Here is a 24,397-nt window from a genome sequence, read left to right on the forward strand (position 1 = left end):
ATATATTTCTTCTGGGAGCATGGTTTATTGCCTGAAAAGTTCTGAACAAGTGATATTTTTATTAACCATGCTATATGACAAAAAGGAAATTAATACAATTAGAAGTTAAGTGAGAGAGTTAATAAAAAGCACACTTACTGGAAATCTAACTACAGACACATCTGTCTTTGTGGCTTCAACTAGGAAGTCCATCCAAAAGTCTACAAGTTCCTGTTTGGCAACATGTTGTTCTGGATTCAATTTCTTAAAATGCTGATATATCAAAATAGTTTCTACAATAGACTTGAGGTACCTACAAACAGCAAAGCACATACAGGCAGTAAATTTAATACAGTTTGCAATTAATCATTTTTGTATCTTTAATCTTTAAAAATTCAACATCACAATGCCAAGACAGCCAGTCAGATTCTGATGATCTAGGATTGCTTTTAATTAATAGTTTCCTTGTTTTAGAACCAGATATCTGTGGCAGTGACATAATTAATCTGAAACATTCCTGAATTCTGAGCAATGTCCTGAGTATGTCAGTTATCCTGAACTGTGATAGTTTTGTGATGTAGCTAAATCTCCTGCCCTGGGACTAAGATGAATCCACATCAAACTCATGTCAACTGTGACTAACTTCAAATTGAAACCCCGGTGCAAATTCATTGCATTAACCTTCCGTGTCATTATGTCCTCTACACTGATTGATTATTTAGTGTAGGTGTTTAAAATGCGATGCTTCTGGATTCAGGGTCTTCCCATTAACAATGATACTGCCAGGCAGTCGTTCAAGAACATTGTGGAAAAGACAACAGCCTCGCCCGAATAGAGAATGTCTCTTCTAACTGCAGACTATGGCTCTCTCTTTTGTGTTTTGCTTCCTAAGGCATACTTACAGAGCCTTACATAATACTGGTCTCTTTCACCATTAAATAGAAAACATACAAATATGATTTTATGATTACATCATTACTGATTAATGAATTAGTTCCATATCCACAAATGACCTGAATATACCATTTTGACCCTTCTCTCAAAACTCCCACTCAAAGCTGTGTTACAAACACTAAAGCAATAGAATATGCACAGCCAAGGAAGATGGGCCCCCATCGCATAACCTTAAAGAAAAAGTCACCACCGTTGAGCTATTATAGAACTTTGGTTTTCTTTTAAGGGCAGTTTTTATGGTTGTGATAATGATACATATGGCGCAATACAAGGGCCCTTCGAGGGACAGTCCCACGTTGGGGTGATAAGGAGGTGTATCAACAAGCCTACTTTATCACCTTTGAGAAGGGTGCAGCACCTGCTTCTGCCTGCACCTGGGCAGCTATGCTGGGTGGTGCGGTGGGGAATAGAAAGTGTTGCATAGCTCCACCCCTTCCCCACTCCTGGCACAGGCTTGGACTAGCAGTGTGCTAGCCCTACGTAGTCACTGTGATCTCTGAGCTAAAGGGCCATAAGGCGTCTGGGCCCTGAACAAGGACATAAAGGGAAGGATGATGAAAAGGTGAATCTTACCTCCCTCTGTCCACCTGTACAGGGGCAAGACACAGCCTAACTAAATGTGTTCGTAATCAGAGAGGATTTCTCTGAGATAAATTTGAGTACAATCTTACTGTTCTGACACCTTGATAATTCCAGAAATTAGTCATTAAGGGAGTTGGGAGTGGGGGGGAAAATCAGCTGAAGGAAGAAGTCTCTCCAGGGAGTTGGAAGCATAGTTAGATCTTGCAGCTGTCTCAACTCTTGAAATTCCTTGATTTAATTTGCATTGCATATGTATTTATGCCAAGTGGTTTTAAATATGTGAAGGAAAACAAAACACAACACAACACATTACACACTGACCTGATCTTACACTCAGAAAGGCACGTTCATCAGTTTTTAAAATGCTATATTCCCTTCTTGATGCATGCACACAGCTTTCATAAGAGGAAAAGATACCCCCAAGTACCTTTTGAGTCTTTTTTTTAATTATTAAGAGAAGTAAGTATGAAGTTTGCTTAAAGATCACAACCACTGAAATACAATGCTATGTGTGACAAGTTCAAATAGCTAAATTAACAGCTTTTTTAACATACCGAGGTGTTCAAAACATCATATCTTGTACATCCCCTTACCATGCCGGTGCCTTTAGCTTAAATAGTTTTTCTGAAGCCTGGATCACTCTTAGGTGGTCATTGGCCAGGACACTGGCCCCCAAGAAAAATCCGACTTCCCAATAACTCTGCAGCTTCTCCAAATTCCCTTTTTTACCAAGCAGGCTACTGATCTTTACCCCTGTAGTGAATAAAATTTAATGGTAAGGTGGTTTTGCAGGCCAGTATAGAGGTTAACAATTATCTGATTTGTAACTTTTTCACTGCTCAAGTTACTGTATGTCAAGAAATACAAATACATAAAATGAAGCTCTAAACATTATGTAGGTTTCCATTTTGGGATAGCAAATTGATAATGAAGGGCATTAACAGAAAAACAATAAAACAAACTACTCTCTCCCCCCTCCCCCAGCCTGAACACACACACAGAGACCAAGCTCCTTTGAACACTAAAGGAAAATTACTAAACATTAAGGCTACACTCTGATTTAAAAAAATCTGTAAAACAAAGGAATCATTAAAAGGAGCTTTATTAAAAGCAATTTAGACTTTCCACTGCGAGTATTCAGATGGAAATTACATGCACCATATTGTTTTTAAACCCTTCAAAGCTTCATGAGAACTAAAGGTACCTCTTTTCCCCTTCCTATCGGCCCTTCAGGAAAGGATCAGGACATCACTGTAGGGACAAAGCTGCAGCTGGATCATCTATGTCCCTGCATGGACCTCATCTGTAAAGGTAAATTTGGGGCCTTAAAATACATAATGTAACTTTAAAAACTTAACAGATGCTAAAAACTGCACCTATTATGTTTTTTTGAGTTACAAGCCCCAAGTTTAAAGCCCCAAACTTACCTTTATAGACAAGGTCCCATGCAGTGTGAAGAGGTGATCCAGTGGGGTTCTTCCTGCAGTGAGCATCTTTTGTTTGGCAGGGAGTCCTACCCCAAGAAAAGACATCCATTATTATTTATGTGCCCCCCTTCTGCAAACACTAGAGATTGTGGGAGAGCCTTGGGTTTACTTTGACCTGTTAATTCATGTCAAAACTACAAACTGCCTTGTTGTCACTTGGATTTTACCTCCTGTTAGTTACTAGGTATTAGGAAAACACATGGTGAGGACACACCTTTTTCCCTAGTGAAGACAAAGCTTCTAACTCCATTGTCTGTGTTAAGACCACCTTTCCCCCCTACAAGTGTTCCCTCCCTTTTCCAGCACTCGAGCCATTGTATCACTCCTCCAACCCTTGCTCTTCCACTCATATCTTCTTTCTCTGTCCTTGCTCCAAAGACTCAATGTTTCTGGTGGAAATCCTGCAATGATACTGAAATTTGTCCTCTCTTCAACTCCACTACACAAGCTTTCCAAATAACTTTGTTTCTGCTTCCTGCGATACACCTGTCAAGACTTATATTATTAAACTGCAAATATTACGGTCCATCTAATTTACATTTCTTATGCTGTTTACTTTTTGCATATTGCTGATCCTAGACAATATAAATATTTTTACATTTTAAAAATATACACTCAATTTTCACTCACAGTGTCTGTCTGTCTTTAGGATTTTGTACTCTCTTACTAACAAGATGTTGCCATGTTTGAGTAGTGCACAGTGCAGGATAATGTTTAAATCCAAACCAAAAACTACCTGTTTTCTTTTGAATTAAACATTTTTTTTTCCCTAAAATGAAAATATTTCTATTAACAATAGATTTTGTAAAGCCCTTTCTTTGTAATACAGCTTGGGGCCTCCATTACTTCAGAGGAGCATGATATTTTTATGTCAGTATAGTGGTCTGGTATACTGTTTGCCACTATAATTTATTTCTATTACAGTAGCACCTCAAGGCCCTAATAAGGAATCCACGCCCCATTGTGACAGGTACTATGCACACACACACACACTGCCCCATCCCAAAGAGCTTACAATACGACAAATTCTTGATTTCATCCTGTGGGCCTAATTCAGTATTCATTGTGCAAGAAAACTAATTAAAAATGGGACATTTTCTTGTATGGGAGTATCTAAACAGGTCCTATATTAGTTCCACATGGGTTCCAGACCCCAAACTATGGACTGTCTCCATAGCACTGAAAAGGGAAAAAAATGATCTCCTTCAAGGTCCTCCAGTTTGTTTATCTTAAGACACGCTGAAAGCTTATGAATTTACTCACACTTTTGCCTCAGTCAAACTAGAATAATGTGCTCTCTTTTATAGAGCATGGGTTTTTAAATATGGCAGTGTGATATTGATATGTATTTTCTGTAAACAAAAAATTAATAATGAAGGATAATTGCATTCCTGTGAATTTCAGTCTCAGGGCCATTATCTATTTCCATCATTTCTCTTATCTGCACAGCAGGGATTATTTTGATTTCATCATCTTTACTCAAGTGCATGTTCTTTTACACTTACTAAACTTTCAAACTCAAGACAATGTTTTCTTTATGTGAAAGGGAAGCTTACCAACGTAGGTACAAAAGGCAGATTTTCCACAGTTCATTGTTAAAAAGATATTAGCTTTAAAATTTAATCAGCAAAAATGTAGAGCCTATTAATGCCATGTCAGAAATTATGTTTATAATATCAGGAATTTGTTTGCAGATTGTATGGAAAATAAGATATTTATCATACTCAGTTTTTGTCTGTGATTCTATATGCATAAGAAAAAGAATGCAGTCTTCTCATTAATAAAATGAACTGCTTTGCACGATCAAAGGTGGCTAAACAAGTTGCAACAGCTGCATCATCTGAGCATGCAAATCACATAACTTGCAGAGAATCATTATCAGCATCCTTGCAAAGCACCACGTTTGTGTTTTAGTCTCAAAAGTCTTTAAATTTCGTGATTCAAAGCAGTTAAATAACTACAAATCAAAATATAGCAAGCGTGAAAGAGACTCACAAAAATTCTCCACAAGATCATTTCATCATTAACTCTTATTCTTCCACAATTATAGACTGAAAACTTCAGAAAGCAACTGTCTGATCAAATACAGATTGGGAAAAAAGCAGTTCTGCTCACTGCAGCTTTTTGAGCGACTAAAACTAACTGGCAATGTAATCAGATCCCCAAGTTGTGAATTCTGGTAATAGGTATCAGAAGACACACCATCAAAATAGCTGATATAATTTTGCTATATCCTCCACTTTCTTTCCCCAGCCTACCATCATCATCTCAGTCTCATCTGAACTGATTCTCAATCAACTTGTTCCCATGTATGCCCCAATCTCCCCCAGACACTGAAACAGACATTCTTTGGGCTATACAGCCTGCAGACAAAAATTTGGGTGTCATCAGCACACTGAAAGCACTTCAACACATCTCGTGACTAACTCTCCCAATAGTCTCATATATGCATAAAAAGGTTGACAGCAAAGACCATCCACATTGAAGAGCTCTTGGGGCAGAACAATTTCCCAGCATCATTCCTGTGGGTTCACTCCAAAAGAAAAGAATAAAACAATCTGAAGCCAATCCAGTCCTGCTAGGGTCTGAGGACAAATTAACACTTCTTTGGCACTGAAGGCAGCTGAGAGCTCTGATAATATCAGCAAGGACACCTGATCTTATCGGTCTCCAGTAGATTACTGACCAATGCAACAAGTGGACTGTGTGCTGTACCCAGCCTGGCTGACAAGTGTCAAGGAAGTCAGATGCTTCAAGTGGAAATCATATTTCTTGAACTTTGTCTTCTCTAACATACATACATAGCAACAGGTACATTTTAAAACAAAACACTATAATCCTATCAAAACAAGATACTCCACGGCCCACACCTCTCCCACTGGGGAGAGGATGAGAGAACAAAAATACATGACAGATGTTAGTCACATTGCTTAATGTGCTACTGGAAGGTGCCCAGATACTACAGTGATGAGGACAGCATCTGAACCTATATAGAACAGAATAAAAGAGAAGATGTGATCTGTGGAAGATGATGTGTCAAAACATTTTCAATCATCTGAATGACACACGGAAGAATACACACAGGTGGGCAACAGGAAATACCGTCGGAACCAAAGTTTTTGAGCAGAGGCTGAACAAGTGCTTTCTTAAGAGTGATGAACACCTTGCCCTCTTCAAAGAAGATGGTGACAAACTTCACCAGCAGATAGTGTAGTTCTTCAGCACCCATGAGCATCAAGGATCCAAAGTCAGGCTGTCCTATGAAGTTCTCCAAACACAGTCAGGGAACAACACTGGCCAAAACTCAAGAAGATAGGGCCTAGCATTTGTGCCTTTGAGATATTGCCCTAACTCCCTGGAATGCAGGCAGTTTGATCCAAAACCAATTGGTTAGAGCGGAAATGTCTATGCATCAAGAAATGGCCTTATAATAGGAGAGACTCAAATAAAGCACTGAGTAAATGTAGCTCATATTAACCAGGCTGTCCACAACCCAAAACAGAGTTGCTGAGTGAAAATCTGCAGAGGCAAAATATTTTTTCTTTGCCTCCCACGCAGTCATGGACATAAGAACTCAGACTTCAGAGTAGGAGGCGATGGCATTGTATCCAGGCTTTGGATTAAAAAAATCCAACCCAAAATCTAAGCCAGAGTATGGAAAGCCATGAGTTGAGACAACCACATGTGATAATCTAATAGTGGCTCTCACTGTCACAGGAGGGCAAAATGCCCGAAGAAACTAAACAGCTGAGGTATCCCTAAACAGTTCACCACACCAAACCAATACCTCAAACTTCCACATGCCACAAAACAATCCAACCTCTACATCATCATTCCTACAGCAACAGCCATCGCCATCTATTCTCCACCCTCCAAAATGTCATTATCTTTAAAAATAAATCAGCATAATATCTCTATATTGTATGCAGTGTTATTCTAGCCATCTTAGTCCCAGGATATTAGAGAGACAAGATGGGTGAGGTAATAGCTTTTTAAAATATCTTTAAAATATAGAAGATAAAAGATATTACCTCACCCACCTTGTCTCTATAATATCCCTGTCCCCACTCTCCCCTTCTCTAACATACTACTGTTGCCGATACAGAGCTGGAGGGAGGTTGTCTCTCTTAAAAAGGGTACTCTTCTACCTGTACAAGTTAGTCTTTATGTGAGGAACAGCAGAGTATGTCTGACCAAGGCCACCTAGAGGAGGCTGAAAAATGGAATTTCCCTCTAATGGAAAGTTCCAAAAATTTTTCAAAAAACAATTTCCCACTCAAATTGAGATGAAAAATCAAAATATCTTGGAATGTTTTGTTAAATGAAATATTCTAAAATATTTATTTTCAGTAAGGACAAAACATTTCATTTTTCTTTTTTTTGACTTTTACATTATAATTTTAAACAGAAAAGTCCAATGCACTCAAAACCAAAAATAATTTGATCTTGTTGAAATGAAATATTTCAACAATGTCCCATCAACATTTGTGCAATATATTCAAAATGTTTCAATTTGGTCAAATCAGCATTTTTTCTGACAGAAAACTATTCCACTGGCAGATTTTTGAACAGCTCTCATTAAGAGTAACCTCCACTTGAAACTAATGAAGGCTTTTTAGATAGGCAAATAGCAATTATGCAGGTTGGCACTTTCTTGTGACAGTGGAATTAACTCAGAAAATGTAATTACTCAGAGATGTAATGACCAAAAGTGGGTAGGTTCATGGGTTTATGTTGCATCTATAAGAAATCCCTGCCATCTGATGCCTAGCTGGAATACTAATTCACTACAGCAATATTCAGCAACATGCTGTGGAGAAAGAAATAGCTCTAGTAACAAAAATGGCATTTTTGCATGTGTTTGCATGTGTCTTGGGAAGTACAAATGGAAAAAAAAGTTTTACAATAGATTGAATAATAGATGTATAAACATCCTTTTCTCTATGCATAAATTTCACTGGTACTTTAAATGCATGTATAAAATAGAATGCCATGTTATGTGAAACAATTTTATATGTATATATGTTTTAGAAGTAATATAGAACAATTTAATGGCCTCCCTCATATCACATGTCACTTTCTACCAACCTTATTATCTAGAATGATGTGTCAAGGGTGTTCCATTAATATGGATTTGAAAATGAGTCCCTGGCCACATGTCCCAATAGGATGTTTCTATTATCCAGATCCTGATAAAGTAGCTCTGATTAAACAGATTGACAGGGAAGACTGCCACCTACAGAAACTATATTGTAATAGGTTTCAGAGTAACAGCCATGTTAGTCTGTATCCACAAAAAGAACCGGAGTACTTGTGGCACCTTAGAGACTAACAAATTTATTTGAGCATAAGCGTTCCATTCTATGCATCTGATGAAGAGGGCTGTAACCCATGAAAGCTTATGCTCAAATAAATTTGTTAGTCTCTAAGGTGCCACAAGTCCTCCTGTTCCTTTTATATTGTAATATATATGCAAGTACTATTGGCTAGCCTTGACTTTGCATATCTCCTTAGATCTTACAAGATCATAGCATAAGGCAACAAAGTGATATATACAACTAAATCAAAGCACAAAAGGCAAATAGAAATTTAATTTCTTCTCTCCCATCCTACCCCACTGGAAGTCAAAGGTATATTTTCCCCGTTGCTAGGATGACTTTCAGTTCATTGTCCCCCACTGTCCTGTATCACAGTGATTTACCTCCAACACTGGTAGTAACATGCCCCTTCAGGGACTAGCAAATTCTTTCCTAGGTCAACTGCAAAGTGAGCAGGTGATGAGGCCACTATACCCTCTGCTGGCCAGGCAGCAAGAGATAGGGCCCAGAGAACTGAACCAGGTCTCCACCAGAGCGCTAAACTCAGGATCACCTGGCAGGCTCGATGCCAAACCTTTTTAATAAGAAAGGCAGTTGAAGTGTTCAATTACTCACTATCAAAGTACTCTGAACACATCCATTAGATTGTTTCCCCTATAATGGGGGGGGGGGGGGGAATCATGGATTTGATTTGCCTGTGAATCAGCAAACTATTAATTACCAACTTTCCGTAGCTCAAAAGAAGTGTCAAACTGGTGTCCAGCTGCCAGTAGGAGTACTGCATAATTAATTCCCGATTGCAATGTTGGCTCTGACTCAAATGCCTTCTTGAACCTAGAAAAAACAAACACACAAGTTTACTTTCTAAATAATGCAATCTAACAAGGAGTTCATTATACTTTTAGGTACTGTAAGTGCTTAGCTTCTGTTTGCACAATTAGAACCATCCATGCAAGTAAAAATATTATACTGTTCTCCACTCATGCGCCCTGCTTATTTTTAGGAGTCCAACATTTATATAATCTTCTCCCATTTCTCTCTCTCTCTCTCTCAGACAGACACACACACACACACACACACACACACTCCCCCCACCCGCCAAAAAAATTTAAGACTGGTATTTAAAATGTAAAAGCTGTTGAATTTTGCCTGTTGAACTCGCTGCTTGATTTATAGAAAGCAGCCTAGAACTCTAATGAGATCAGCAAACAGACCCTGAAAGTCAAGATGAGTGATGAAGACTTAATTTGCTCTGTACTTTGACCTGTCTTTACTTTTGCACTGTGAGGCTGAATGAAATGAGGAAGGAAATATATGCCAGCAAATTTATTTCTAGTAAAATACAAACAAAAAAATCCTCCCACCAGCCCCAAACTCATATTAACTAGAATGAATAGCTTGGCTTGCATAAAGCATTTTACACTCAGGCCTTTCTATTACTTTGCTTAGTGCTACAGCTGCTTTGAGGTTTGGAATCCTTATTTCTCCACCGATCTTTTGTGCTACCTTCATCATGCAATGGACAGGAAAAGAGAAAAAAATACTGATGAAATAATTAGGAGAAATGGGGAACAACATTTTTTGTTGTTGTTGTTCCAAATATATAGAAACCTGTTTGTAACTTCAACTCTGGACTTCTAAACAGTATTTCATTTCTTCTACACAACACTGTCTAAATATGCCCAAGTTTGACCTGTATACCCTTAGTTCTTAAAAATGAAGATAGCTACTATGCATCTGTTTAAAATGTAGAGCCATCCACACAGTTAACAGGATAGAAGCACACAGACAAAGGAAATGTAAATTAATCTAAGCAGAGTATCTGTCTATACAGGTGCACCCACCATCCACAACCGAAAGATTGGAAAGGGATAAGACAAGGGAAGCAAGGGAAGATCCTTGTTCGGACCAAATCAGCATAGCCGCTCCTTTTTTTAAAAAAATGCAGTTAGTACTTATGGTAGGAGCTGGTGTAAAAGTCCTGAAAACTGAAGTCTTCTATTTATATACAGGAAAGACATACCACAGACAGCGAAAATATCACTACACTGCTTTGTTAATATGTTTTAGCCTCAGCTGAGAGATCAATTCTGAGGATGACTGAGTTCACTTCTGTAACTGTACTGTCATTCTTTGTCCTTTCTCTGTTATGTGTGCCAATTAGTGTCAGCTGTGGTGGCGGCTTTTGGAATGTGCATAAGGAAAGTGGATCAGGCAACCAGACACTAGCTCCTTTCACAAAGTCCTCACCCAGTCTCTCTTTTAGTTCTGTCAATTCTGTGGGCATCAATGGTGTCATATGCACCAACGTTTCTGCCTGTTGGACCTCCAAGCCCTGGTCTACCCCCAGAGTTGTATCAATATAACTAAAGGTAACTTTTTATACTGTTTAGTTATAATCTGTATAATATTTGTGTGGGGACACACATCGGTTTAAACCTGGCTTATAGCAATGGAGCTTGCACTGGTAAATTTACAGATGCAAGCTAAACTGAAATAACTGTTTTTTAACAGATATGGCTCAAACACAAAAGTTGCACCAGTTTAACTTAGCTGATTTAAGTTAAACGTGTACAACTGCTATGTGTATGTAAGCTTTAAATATCACTGGTTGTGCCTACACAGAATTGTGAGCACAAAGTTGCACCTCCACTTATTTTCATCTGCAAACTTTAGGTGCAAAGCAGGAGGTCAGGTTTTAAAAATCTGTATCTAAAGTTATGACACCACGTCAAGTGAGGCAATTACAAATGCCACCAAGATAATGAAAGCTAACATTTAGGAAAATGTTACAGCACTCACATTGAATTAGGGAGGTAAAAGAGCAAAGAGTTGGATAGAAAAGACTGATTTATTGGTGGATCTGATTTACAATATCAGTAATGCAACAGTTCAACAAAAAAAAAAAAAAAGTCAGTTAATTAACCTGCTATCTCTATTCTCATATTTATAGGAAAGATTTATGTCCTTCCATCTTTTATGTTAAGAAAGGGTACTTCCTTCCCTCTTTATTTCTCTGGAATAGGCCAAACATTTTTCACACTACTAGCTGGTTGTAAAAATGATTCTTTGGCTTTTAACTAGACGAAATGTGATTATCAACACAAACACACACACACACACACACACAGAGCTTTTCACACAAGCATCCTGCACAGTATGATTTCATTTTTTCCTCCCACAGAGAGAACAACAAAATTCTGTTTTATAAGTCATAATATACATAATGTTATAGCTACAGTAACAGTGGTATCCCTAATGAAATCACTAATGTACAAGTCTGCCTATTCTTTCCTGGACACATCATAAGCATTTCTACTGCTGTGCATTAGAGAACAGACCCTCCTGGGCTACTGAACCAAAGAGTCAGACAGTGTTTAATATTCTTTTATGCACAGGCAGGTAATCCGCTTTGCCACTGACTTGCTTTGTGATCTTGGGGAAACCACTTGACTTCTGTGTCTCAGTTCCCCATCTGTAAAATGGGGATAATAATGCTTACTTCAACATAATTAAGCACTTTAAGATATCTGGAATTAAAAAGCTCCTTAAGCATTAAATATTATTATTAATTAAAAACAGTTTGAACCTATTAGGTTAGTTATGTTTGAGCCTCTCACTGCTTCTCTCTTCATAGCTATGAAGGACGAGGAAAAAGCAAATAATTTAACGATGAACTCAACATTATTTATGCTACTTCACCCATCATTTTGCCCAGTTTTATATTCAAGTCTATCATTTTATCGACCTTAAAACATCAGCTCACACACAAAAAAAGGGGCATTTAAATGACAATCTTGAAAAATCTCATAATGGCCATGGCTCAGAGGAATTAGTGAATGACACTTTTTTTAAAATCAAAAGTTATGAGCTGGACAAAACGTGCTGTATTCTTACTTTCCAATGTCATTTAAAGATTCAGTAGTGGTCACATATCTGTGATGTATTACAGGCGTTTAAAAACTGAGCTTGTTTAAACATACTTCTATCATGAACTGCCCCCTGCACTAAAAGTATACAGAAAATATAGAAAAAAGAAATTTGCTGTTAAATTCCCAACTTCACTTAAATACACACACACACACACACACGCGCGAAGACTGGAAGCTGGTGATTTTTGGACCAGAACTAAAATCTGACATAAAGAACATGCCCAAGCTAAGCACACATTGTATACATTTACGAAGTAATTGAAAGGAAAGAAGCCCATGATGGCAATAATCTACAATTGAGGCTGATACCTCAGTGTGCTCCTCTCAGCAACTAAAAGCTCAACAGACAAAATAAGGGAGACAGAGCAATAATCTATTCTCATTTAGTGAGAGCTCTCAGTATGTTCAGTATGGTATTAAACTACAAAACCAGAGAAAAAATCAGTGCCTGTCCCCAAATTAGTCGGACAGTACAGTCCAGGCACACAACACACAGGACAATCAGTAGTATTTCTTTTTATGTAGTGTAGTGTATGCATACTACACAGATGGTGTAAAGGTTTTGTCGTCTTGAACATAGGACAGCTATGCTAGTCACAAGCAGGGAAGTCACAAATGAGTTGAGTGGTTCACCCCAGTCAAGTGCCAATACTATGTTACACCACACCAACACACATTCTATCACTTATGTATCATAAAAAACACTCTTGAATTTAGAGTTTTTAATTATTTTGAGACCATTTTTGCTCTCTTTCCACTGGAACAACTAGATTCCCTTAGTATTCTGAGTCCCACTTTACAGGCCTCTGAAGAAGAAGAATATTATAACTAATACTTTTAATACACCTTTAAAAGTGACCTAAGGTAGCTTGTCTATACAAAAAATTATCACAGTCTGGTATTTCAGGACATTCCTGGGGTAGATTCAAACAGTGTTCATCCCATTGGAAAGCAAAGAAAATCCCCTTTTCCAGTGGTATAAAGCTCCCACTTTTAAACCAACACAGAGCCACTGATTATCAGCTCTCAAGCCTGTCACTGGTACAGGACTAACTATTACCCATCCTGGGCTTCAGATTACAGCAATTTACGGGGGAAATTCCACATCATGGGGGAAGGAAGGAAGGAAAATTCCTAAGGTGAGGGCTATTTGAAGCTACTCAGGGGTAAAGAGTGTTATAAGAAGTTCCTGGAGATGGATTTATGGACAGAGGACTCACTCAGCCCCAATGAATAAACTATGCTCATGTGATAGAATAAGAGCTTTAATATGGTCATTTTAGAATTGTAAATGATTGGGGTTAGTGCTGTAATACCTTCTTTGTTTGTGAAAAATTAAGCCTTAAGTAAGATTTGGTTTTTTTAATCCCAAGAGGCACAAAGAGCAAGAATACTTACCAGGATGTCCCATTGTCTCTGCTTTCTATGTCTGTAAACCCAGAGTCCAAAAACATATCTTTGTAGATTCGTCCCACCAGGCAGTACATATCTGAAGCTACCTGAGTTTCATGTTGTACCAGGGGTATCATAATTTCTAAAGCTTTCTGTCTATCTCCAGGTAGATTTCGCCTATTAAAAAAATACATAGATGAATATTTTCACTTAAAACCACTAGAGTAGAAGGTAAGAACTTCCCAAGATTTTCTTACACTGCATTAATACGCACATACACTTTTGGCTGGTGAAACATCTCTCAGAACCAGGCCATGGACCTTTTCCCCTTTAGGGAGGGCCACTTTTTTGTACCATTTTATAAACTCTCTCCAACAACATACCACGTTGAGCCAGCTATTATTTTATGAGAAAAAACAAAACAAATAAAACCCCAGCAGCAGTTCTCAGGTTGCATGATAAGAAACACTAAGCACGTGCATGCTCTTTAATATATTAGGAGGGAAACAATGATTTTTAATTTGGATTGTAAGGTCTCTTCCCCTCCTCTATCTTTTGAGCATAAAATGAATTCCCAAAACACATCAAATTCCCAGGAAAATAAAAATAAAAGGCCTAAGGGAGTAATATAACCCACAAGAAAAATATTTCCTATGAGAACACAACATACTGTGAGCATTAGATACTTCCTGATGACTCATGATTTGGATACTAATCTTCACTATCAAAGTTTTATAATTTGTTTAAATGAGACTTAATTCTGCAATGAAATAGCAAAATGGTTCATTTCTCAGCACAGAATATTCTCAGTCTTCTTTGGTTTTGCCCATTTGTTTGTTTTTTGGAGAACTGTGTAGATGACTAGGTTTACAGGGTCCAGCCTCAGTACAGGGGGCTGGACATGACGACCTCTTGAGGTCCCCTCCAGCCCTACATTTCTATGATTCTATGATGCTTCCATTAAAGTCAACTGGCAAAAATCCCATAGGCTTCAATATGAGCAGGACTGGGACCAACATAAAACAAACGTTACTTAAATGGAGATATAATAAGGGAATATTCTTGCATTTGTGAATTGTATCCTGACTTTGAATCTGCATGGTTGGGATTTGCATCAAACATAAGAGATCAATACAGGGAAGCAGATCATACTTTCAGTTACATCATAGGTTAACTTTTAACTACAAATGCAATTTAGTCTGAAGAAAAGCAGGTGCAGATCAGAACAGTTAGACTGCTTCAGCAGTCTGTTAACTAAAGAATCATGCAATTTTTTTTTTAAAGACTTTCACCACTAGGATGGGAATTTTGCTCAAGTAAGAAATTAGGCCCACAAAGAACACCAAGGAAAAAAAAAGCATTGTGGACTTTCAAGTACAACAGGTCACATTCATGCAAGCTGCATCGCTCCCAAGTTTTGCCTGGATTTCTAGATAAGAACTTATTGCAAGTGACCTTCAAAATACTGTTCTCACATCGGAGAGATATTTCTTAAAAGCTACATACATCACAGAGCTCTGTTTTCTCAATGTTAGAAGTTTAGGGGCTCAGGACTTTGGGCTTGTGAACAGAATTTAAAAATGGATTGGATTAGTTCAAAACTAACAAGTTTCTCTCTCTTTAAGCTAATTACTTGGACTATTATTTTTTTAAGGCCAAAGCAGGTGTTGAATGGCTTCTCAAAACTGCATCAGCTAAAGCTGCAAAAACAAAACAAATATAAAAATACATCAACAATCATTTTTCACACAAGCTCCCTTTCTATAGCAGCTGTGCAAACTCCTGATAAGGTGAGCTAGCCAAAAAGCACATTGTCCCTGCAATGCAAACCACTGACTTGAAGCAACTGTCAAGCTACTTAGTATAGCACTGGACACCAAATCTGCTTCCTCCATGGTACTCAAAAGAGCTCATGAAATGTGGCTGAAAAAGAAAGCTACCCAGCAGGATATGTTTAAATTAAACAGAACAAAGTGATCTCTAAGTGATCAAAGAGGAAAAAATACCTGCAAAACAATGAACTGCATTTCAGCAGATTTCTGGAGCACACAAGAACAATAGGCTATACCCCACTCTGCACTCAGCCAACCTATACAATTGTATCAGCCTGGTAAGAAAGCAAACAAAAAAACTCTGTTCTGGGCACCGGAACTACAGAGATGCTCCACCTCCTAAGCACCCCTATTCCAAATTTCAGCCGACCTGTCTCCCCCTTCATTTGGGTCAGCCAGACTGGGTACACTGTCATAGCTCTATGGCTGTTGTAAACTCCATAAGCGGTTCCAGGATGGAACAGCAATTGGTTTCCCTTTTTTGTGTTGTGCAGACTCTCCCATCCCTGCTTACTGCTGATGAGCAGCTGGAGGCTCCTGTCTCTGATGGTTGTAGGCCCTCTATGTCTCCATTGCTGTTTTGACCAGACAGCAGTAGGACTTGACCAATTGTTGAGAGTCTTCCTCATCCCATCTTCTCTTGATCACCACTGGTGTGAAGAGAAAAGGGGGATGTGTTTGGCTGAGCTCCGTTTTATAACTGTTTACTCTCAGAGTGGGAACTGGGCTGGATAACCCCACCCCCATGCCAGATTGGGCTACAACAGGCCAGAGCGGCTGCGCAAGGCAGCAGCCAATCAGGGAGGGCCTGTTAAGAGAGCCAATCAGGGTCAGTATTACAGCCAGCCAATCAGGGCTAGGCTAGACCCTATATAAAGGCTGCCCAGGAAGAGTGCAGGCAGTCTCTTCTAGGCCTTCAGAGGGTGAATGTCTGTTTTGTGTATGAGGAGACTAGCACCAGGGACAGTGCAGCACATGTGGGGGGAGCAAAAGGGAACTCCTGCCTGGTACCTGCTGGCCCGGAGAAAAAGGGCCTAGCTGGTCCAAAGGGGCTGAAGGGGAAATGGCCCAGGGAGAGAGATGGACAAAGGGAGAGAAGGAGGGCAGGAAGGCTGCTGCCAAAGGGTCCCTGGGTTGGGTCCCCCTCATTTCACTTCCATCTGGTAGTTAGGAGTGGCCATCAAGGACTGCACCAGACCCCTGCCAAAAGGGGTTAGACTTTAGGGTGTGGTTGGCCATTGTGGCTGGGGTAAAGAGAAGGACTGCTGATAACATCAAACCCCTGGAAGCGGGTGAGACCGGAGCAGTGGGCATTGCTGGCGGGCAGTGTCCTGAAGAGGATGCTGGGAGCAATGTGGGTTGAGACGCCAATCTAGGGGGAGAGAAGGATTGGACACCACCGGCAGAGGGTGCTCTGCATGAACTGAGCTGATTCCCAGAGTGAACAGCAGGAGGTGCTGCAGTGGTGAATCCCAACCCTGTCACAATAACCCCTCTAAATTTCAGTGGCTGGCTATTAGTCTTACCTGGTTGACTGTCCTATAACTTGGACTTCATAGCACAATGAGCAAAACCAACCATAAGAATATTTTGTGATGAGAAATGAATCATTTTATGCTTTCATTGCTCTCCTCAGATAGAGGTCTCCAGTGTGTTTTTCCTTTCGTTCTTTCTTCCGCAATCCGCGCCCTCCTAAAAACCTGGTTTGTGTCTGACTAATTCTGACAAAGAGCTGCTCTACTCCTTCTTAATAGCAACCAACACTTAACACCTCATTTCTAGACTAGACATGAAGGATGCTCTTTCTTCTACAGTCAACACCATTGCCACTTGCACAAATATTAAGTAACACATCCAGAAATCTCTCTCAATCACCACTCAGACTAGGTTTACAAGAAACACCTCATAACATGAATCTCCCAAAAGGGAGAATGTTAACACTGTGCATGAACAGAACCACCCTCACTGACTTAAGCACACACACTAAAGTGAGATATAGTCATGGCTACCGCTGATTTTGAATTTACAGTTGAATTTACAATCTGGAGAAAGAAAAGAGGTGAAATTAGATCTGAACACCTTTCTAGCTACTGTGCAAAAAGCCTATATGTCAGATACCTTCTAAGGCCCTATCCTGCAATCAGAACTGCAAAGGTAGATCCTAACATTCTGTGTGGAGTCCCATTACAGTCAATGGAGTGTGCATGGCCATAAGGGTCTGCCTGAGAGGATTATATTCAAAATGTAGAACAAAATTTCCAAAAGCACCTAAGTGACTTAGGAGCATAAGTACCATATTCAAAAGTGTCTTAGATGCTTCTGAAAATGTTACCTGTGGGGTCAAAATTACTATTTATTTATAAAGCACCATGGGCATGACACTCCAGGCATCTGAAGAAGTGGGATTTTTACCCACGAAAGCTTATGCCCAAATAAATCTGTCAGCCTTTAAGGTGCCACCGGACTTCTGGTTGTTTTTGTGGATACAGAACAACACAGCTACCCCTCTGATAATGGGTGTGCATAGCGCTTTTGTATGATAGCTAGAAAGAGCCTGGATCTTTTCCTTAGGCTGAACAATGTGAGATAACAATTCATTTTGTAGGAAATGAATGTTACTAATTTTTCAGCTTGTCACCTGTAATATCTTCTCACAATAATTTTAATAGATGGACAGTTCTGAATCTCTTTGATGGGGAATACATGGTGTTCAAAGCTCCTTTTTCTCTGATAATAAAGGCTGATCTTAGCCTTTATTGTTATGAGAGTTTCTATATTTCGTGTGAGATAGGCCAACTATGAATGCTTTTTGACTAACTCCGTTCTCATGGAAGTCAATGGTACAACTCCCACTGACCTGAATGACAACAGAGCAAGGGTGCAGAGTTCCTTGCTGAGCTCTTATGAAAATCCTATTTTAATGTCTTGTTCAGTGGCCAGTATTTTTCTGGATTGTCATGCAAAAAATCAGAGTTTCCTGCTTAACTTGTAAAAGCCATATATAGCCCAGCATATGGCACATTATGTATGTACTAGCAAACCATGGGAGGGAGATGAAAAGACATTTTTTAAAATGAACTAAATCTTCTGTCCTTTTGCTTTGCTTAAGGTGACAGGAGGGTTTACTTTTTGCACCACATTAGCATCACTTATCCTTCTGTCCCCTGACATCGGAATAGATAATATTGAGACACAAGGCTGTCTAAACCAGTGGGATTGCTGCCATATTGTACCTCCAGCACCCTGACAAAATTAGGCTGGTTATTAATTTGAATGCATTTTATGGAACATTTATTTGGCCTTTGTCCCACCTCATATTTTCTGTTTGCACAAAATCGGGGTGGAAAGCAAAGTTAAATACTGATTTACACACATGGTAAGATAAACTGAACTTCCACACTGAAGAAGAAAGGGTGAAATGGAATTTGAGGGCACAGAAGGGGAAGGAAACTTAGTTGGGGATGAAATTCAGAGTCCTGAAAATGCTTCAGTGCAATACATGGGACTAAAACCTGTGTGAGAAGATTCCAGAAGGGGATCTTACAATGGGATCACCATGCTCTGTGGAGAGTTTGAAGTAACACAATAAATCAGATTATTATTTCAGAGGAGAGAAATTATTCTTACCTGTTTAGTGCAAATGCATAATGAAACTTCACATGGTGATGGGAGGCCAAGTCAAAGGTAGGCAGCTTTTCTAAAGTTTCCACCAATTTCACAATGGAATCATAATCCTTCCAAGAGAAGGGGAGAATAATGAAGTTGTAAGTGCTTGCTCCCAGAAATGTCTATATAAACTCTGCTTGTAAGTTATGGATTTGGAATTTCATGCAGAGAGATCTATTATGAATTGATAATAGGCTTTATGGATTTCAATTTCTTCAGTCTCATGTTATGATTGGCATCATACTCCACCTCTTATTATAAAGGAATATGAAACTAAATGTGAAAATCAGTGCAGTCATTTCTGCTGCACTACATAAATATAGATTCATATATTCTTCCATGGAACTAGAACTTTTAGCATTTATGTCCCACTGCTGTGAAATTGGCTTTAAAGGGTGAATCTGTATTACCTTTCACATTAAGACAGACATATTATGCAGTTAATTATTTGAATTATTAAGTACCCTGGGGCTCTTAGTGCAGGTTACTGTATAATTGAATTTAATTATTATTCATCCCTCAATCTTTTAAAGTCTTAATACACCAGCTTTTACAGAGGCTCGTGAACTTAAGAGATAGTATCACTTCATCTACAGATATAAATTTTAAAACCATCCTTAACTCATGATCAAACAAACAAATTAATTGTAAAGAAGCAACATATATAATACAACATGCAGTCTGTTATTAACCTTTGCCAAGTGAGTTGATGCACACACTAACTTCAAAATAAAGCTACAAAGCATCAGTCAAAATCAGTTTTGTTTCATTAATTTCAATAGTGTCTATAATGCATGTAACAAGCACTATAATGCATGTAACAAGCACTTATTAATGAACCAGTTGCTTACCACACTCTGTAAAAACACCATGCCTTTTACAACGCAGAAGAAAAATAATTGAAAACGTATTTCTGAACAGCAAGGTCATACCTGAATGTCTCTGTAGGACAGCAGCAAATTTATTACGATGTCCGCAGACAAGAGTTCAATATTATCCACTCGCTGTCGTATCCTTGCCAGTTCTGCAGCTAGCTCTTTGCCTGTGTACAGGTTGCGGGCCTTCCTGATATCATTAAGAATGGACTCCCGGAAATACTGGCTACAATTAAACACCTTGTTTTAGACATTTGGGGCAAGGACCGTCTTATGTTATGCGTTTGTGCAGTATCTTAGTACAGTGGGGCCCTAACTTATAATGCAATACAAATAAATAAAATATTTTAAATAGTTAAAACGATAGTTTTAAAAAATAGTTACTTTCATTCAATTCAAATTATTCCATGGAAAATGCTATAGGATTTTAAAGAGGGAGTAGGATGTCACATCTCCCTGAAAGAAAATTTGTTAGTCTCTAAGGTGCCACAAGTACTCCTTTTCTTTTTGCGGATACAGACTAACACGGCTGTTACTCTGAAACCTCTCCCTGAGGAAACCTACCACCAATATCGAAATCATCCATAAAAACGTGGTTTTTTTATTGGAGGATATAAGAGGAGATCTTACCTTGAACTGGCCTGTGCCACCTTCAAGAGTTGAATGAAGCGATCCACCAAAGGTAAACATATTGGCCCAAGGAGCAATTCAAAACTGGGCTGCATTAGCTCTGTTAATCCCTTCATAAAACTGCTATCACAGCAGTACACTTTATTATGTGGGGTTATCATATATGGAACAAATATGTAGTTACCAGTGCACATCTGTGAAAACAAGATGCAATAGTTAAGACAGTTGTTTCATTTATAGGTCTTAAGTTAGAAATAGTTAATTGCAAAGAGTGAAATTCTGGCCCTACTGAAGTCAATGGGAATTCTGCCATTGACTTCAGCAGGGTCAGGATTTCTCCTAAATGGTTTAGGATTATGCGGTTTAATTTTTAGCTGGAATATGAGGACCACCTGAATTATATTTTTTCATTTCTGAATTGTTTTCATAAAACGGGTCATTTTAAGGGCTTTGCTCTCATCCTACAATAGTCAGCATATTAGCTTAAAAGAAAGATGCTTCTCACTACTTTAGTAGACTGACAGCCTGTCCCATGCATCCCAGACTGTCAGCTTAATTCTAAAGTGGAGAGCGAGATGGATTGTTTTCAAAAAGATGTATATTGAAAGGGTAGCAATATAATCCTCTGAGGATTTGGTACACAGTTTAAGTCAGCCCCATAGATGTTACAAGCCATGAACAATGTAAGTCATTTGCATTATCTTGAGATAATTATGTGAAGATAACCCTCCTGTGGACTGAAAAATTACTAAAATAGTTAAGCACATTAAGCTTTTAACATCAAGAATTAAAATTTCCTTCAGCATTGCAAACCCCATTTGCCAGCAGTGCCTATAAACATATGTATGTTGTCAGAAAAAGTATCTATACCATGTTTAAGAAAGAGTTATTGCATTCTAGAAACAGCAGCTCTATATGGGCATCCACATACTGTATCTAAATATATCTATGGATGAAAGCTACTTTTCATCAGGCTTGTCTAAATTTGCCTTCCAAGTTGAGAAGGAGGCTCCTTATAGTAATACCAGTATGCAGAGTGTATACTGTATCCCAGGGGTTCTCAACTTTTTTCTTTCTAGGTCCCCCTCAACATGCTATAAAACCTCCAGGACCCAGCAGGAGCCATTAGGGGGTGGGACTCAGGGTCCGGGCCGGGGGGGACACCCTTGGGCATAGGCATAATTTGACTTCTATTTTGGGGGGGGCAAGGGCTGGCAGGGCTCTGGCCAGATTCCACATGGTGGGGCCCAGGGAGGGCATGCCATCTCCACCACCTGACTCATCTCAGCAGACCACCCAACCTGTCTGGGTCGTGGGAAGGGGGCGCAACCAAAAATTATAACTCAAAGGTGGGGGGCTCAGTTCAAAAAGTTTGAAAACCACTCAGGGTGCAGGGGGGCTATCTAGGGGCTATGTATGAGCAGGGGGGTAGCTCAGGGCGCAAGGAGCGGTTGGTAGGGGCTGGGTACAGGCAGGAGGTAGCTCAGGGTGCAGGGAGGGGGTAGCTAGAGGCTGTGTGCTGGGAGGCCTCCCTCTGCGGTGGCTGCTCCCCAAGGGCTCTGCCGGCCCAGGAGCCAGGTCTCCCCACCCAGGCAGCTCTTAACGGCTGCATGAGCAGTCAAGGGGGGCTGTAAGCTGAGGAGTAGCCGCAACCCCAGGCACCGGCAGCAGATGGCGGGGGGTGGGGGTTAATGCCACAGCTGTCTGCTCCATGGCGCCCCAGCCAGAGGAGCAGCTGCCGCGCACTACCAGGCTCTGGCTTCCCACCTATGACCTGGCCAGAGGGCAGGGCCTAAGGGGGGCTGGAGGAGAGGAGGTGGGGAGTGGAGCTGCCCCACTCTGGGTAAGGCACTGCAGTTTGCATGGAGCAACACACTTGTGCCCACCTCCCAAGTTTGCCATGGGCTCAGGGCTTCTGCCAGCAGGATTGCTGGGGCTCAGGGCTTCAGCCCCACACTGCTCCAGCTTCAGAGTGGGGGGGTGTACCCCCTCCCCTGGTTTCTGGTTTCAGACATGTGTCACTCCCAGCTTCAGACCCAGGAGAGAGGGGTGCCAGGGCTCAGGGTACCTGAGGGGTTTCAGCCATGGGGCCTATGGCCCCCCTGAAAGGGCTCATGCACAGACCCCCAGGGAGCCATGAACCCCCAGTTGAGAACTACTGCTGTATGCCACATGCACCAAAGGAACATGTGTGCATAGATAAACATGTTGAATGTCTGCATTTCTGAAAGAACACGCAGGGACTACAATGGGACCAGGATTTCACTCCAAGTTTGTATTCCTTTAACTAGTGAATTGGAAATCAAAGCAGCAGGGCCACCTTTAGGAAGTAAACTGCATGGGTTCCTGCAATTTTGTGCCTCAAATTCTTTCCAAGGTTTAGTGGCTCACAGGCCAGCCCACTCTCCTTCAACAGTGGAAGGAAAGGAGATGTCAGCTCACATATACCCTCTCTGGCAAAACGGGCCCCATGCTGTAAAACAATGATGAAAGCTCAATTTTCATGGGTTCATAGATTCCAAACCCAGAAGAGACCATTGTGATCATCTAGTCTGACCTCCTGTAGAACACAGGCCATGGAACTTCCTCAAAATCATGCCTAGAGCAGATCTTTTAGAAAATATTCAATCTTGATTTTAAAATTGTCAGTGATAGAGAATCCACTATGACCGACCCTTGGTACGTTCTTCCAATGGTAAATTACTCTGTTAAAAATGTACTCTTTATTTCCAGTCTCAATTTGTCTAGCTTCAACTTCCAGCCACTGGATCGTGTCATGCCTTTCTTTGCTAGATTGAAGACCTTGTTATCAAATATTTGTTTCCCATGTAGGTACTTACAGACTGCAATCAAGTCACCCCTTAAGCTTCTCTTTGTTGAGCTAAAAGGATTGAGCTCCTTGAGTAACAGTATAAGGCATGTTTTCTAATACTTAAATGTTTCTAGTGGCTCTTCTCTGAACCTATCCAATTTATCAACATCCTTCTTGAACTGTGACACCAGAACTGGACACTATTCCAGCAATGATCACATGAGTGACCAATACAGAGGTAAAAACCGCTCTACTCCTACTCAAGATTTCCCTGTTTATGCATCCAAGGATTGCATTAGCACTTTTGGCCACAGTGTCGCACTGGGAGCAGATGTTCAGCAGATTATCCTGGGAAGCAGTGACTGAAAAAGATTTGGGGGTCATGGTGGATCAAGCTCCCCATCCTGGCCTATATTGTTTGTTCCTAGATGTATACATTTAGTCTTACTAAAAAGCATATTATCTCTTCATAAAAGCTGGGCACAAGCAGACAACTGGCTCTGTGGATGAGGGGAAAGCAGTGGATGTGGTGTTCCTTGACTTTAGCAAAGCTTTTGACACTGTCTCCCACAGTATTCTTGCCAGCAAGTTAAACAAGTATGGGCTGGATGAATGGACTATAAGGTGGATAGAAAGCTGGCTAGATTGTCAGGCTCCACGGGTAGTGATCAATGGCTCCATGTCTAGCTGGCAGCCGGTATCAAGAGAAGTGCCCCAAGGGTCAGTCCTCGGGCCTGTTTTGTTCAATATCTTCATAAATGATCTGGAGGATGGTGTGGATTGCACCCTCAGCAAGTTTGCAGATGACCCTAAACTGGGAGGAGAGGTAGATACGCTGGAGGGTAGGGATAGGATACAGAGGGTCCTAGACAAATCAGAGGATTGGGCCAAAAGAAATCTGATGCGGTTCAACAAGGACAAGTGCAGAGTCCTGCACT

General features: G+C 40.1%; 1 protein-coding gene across 3 annotated transcripts in view; it reads right to left on the reverse strand.

Moving 5' to 3' along the window:
- MAP3K5 (mitogen-activated protein kinase kinase kinase 5) overlaps positions 1 to 24,397 on the reverse strand; it is a 154,348-nt gene that overhangs the window by 58,731 nt on the left and 71,220 nt on the right. For all 3 annotated transcript variants that reach the window (XR_007355809.2, XM_048844432.2, XM_048844431.2), the window contains exons 4-10: positions 20,648 to 20,841; positions 20,075 to 20,243; positions 19,104 to 19,210; positions 13,651 to 13,821; positions 9,042 to 9,154; positions 2,109 to 2,268; positions 139 to 292 (exon numbers count right to left, since the gene is read on the reverse strand). Coding sequence is in view for 2 of the 3 variants with exons in the window: in XM_048844432.2 (XP_048700389.2) it covers positions 139 to 292; positions 2,109 to 2,268; positions 9,042 to 9,154; positions 13,651 to 13,821; positions 19,104 to 19,210; positions 20,075 to 20,243; positions 20,648 to 20,841 (1,068 nt within the window). In the remaining variant the exon portion in view is untranslated. The remainder of the gene's footprint in view (positions 1 to 138; positions 293 to 2,108; positions 2,269 to 9,041; positions 9,155 to 13,650; positions 13,822 to 19,103; positions 19,211 to 20,074; positions 20,244 to 20,647; positions 20,842 to 24,397) is intronic.

This window comes from Caretta caretta, chromosome 3 (assembly GCF_965140235.1).
Source record: "Caretta caretta isolate rCarCar2 chromosome 3, rCarCar1.hap1, whole genome shotgun sequence".
NCBI classification, from domain to species: Eukaryota; Metazoa; Chordata; order Testudines; family Cheloniidae; genus Caretta; species Caretta caretta.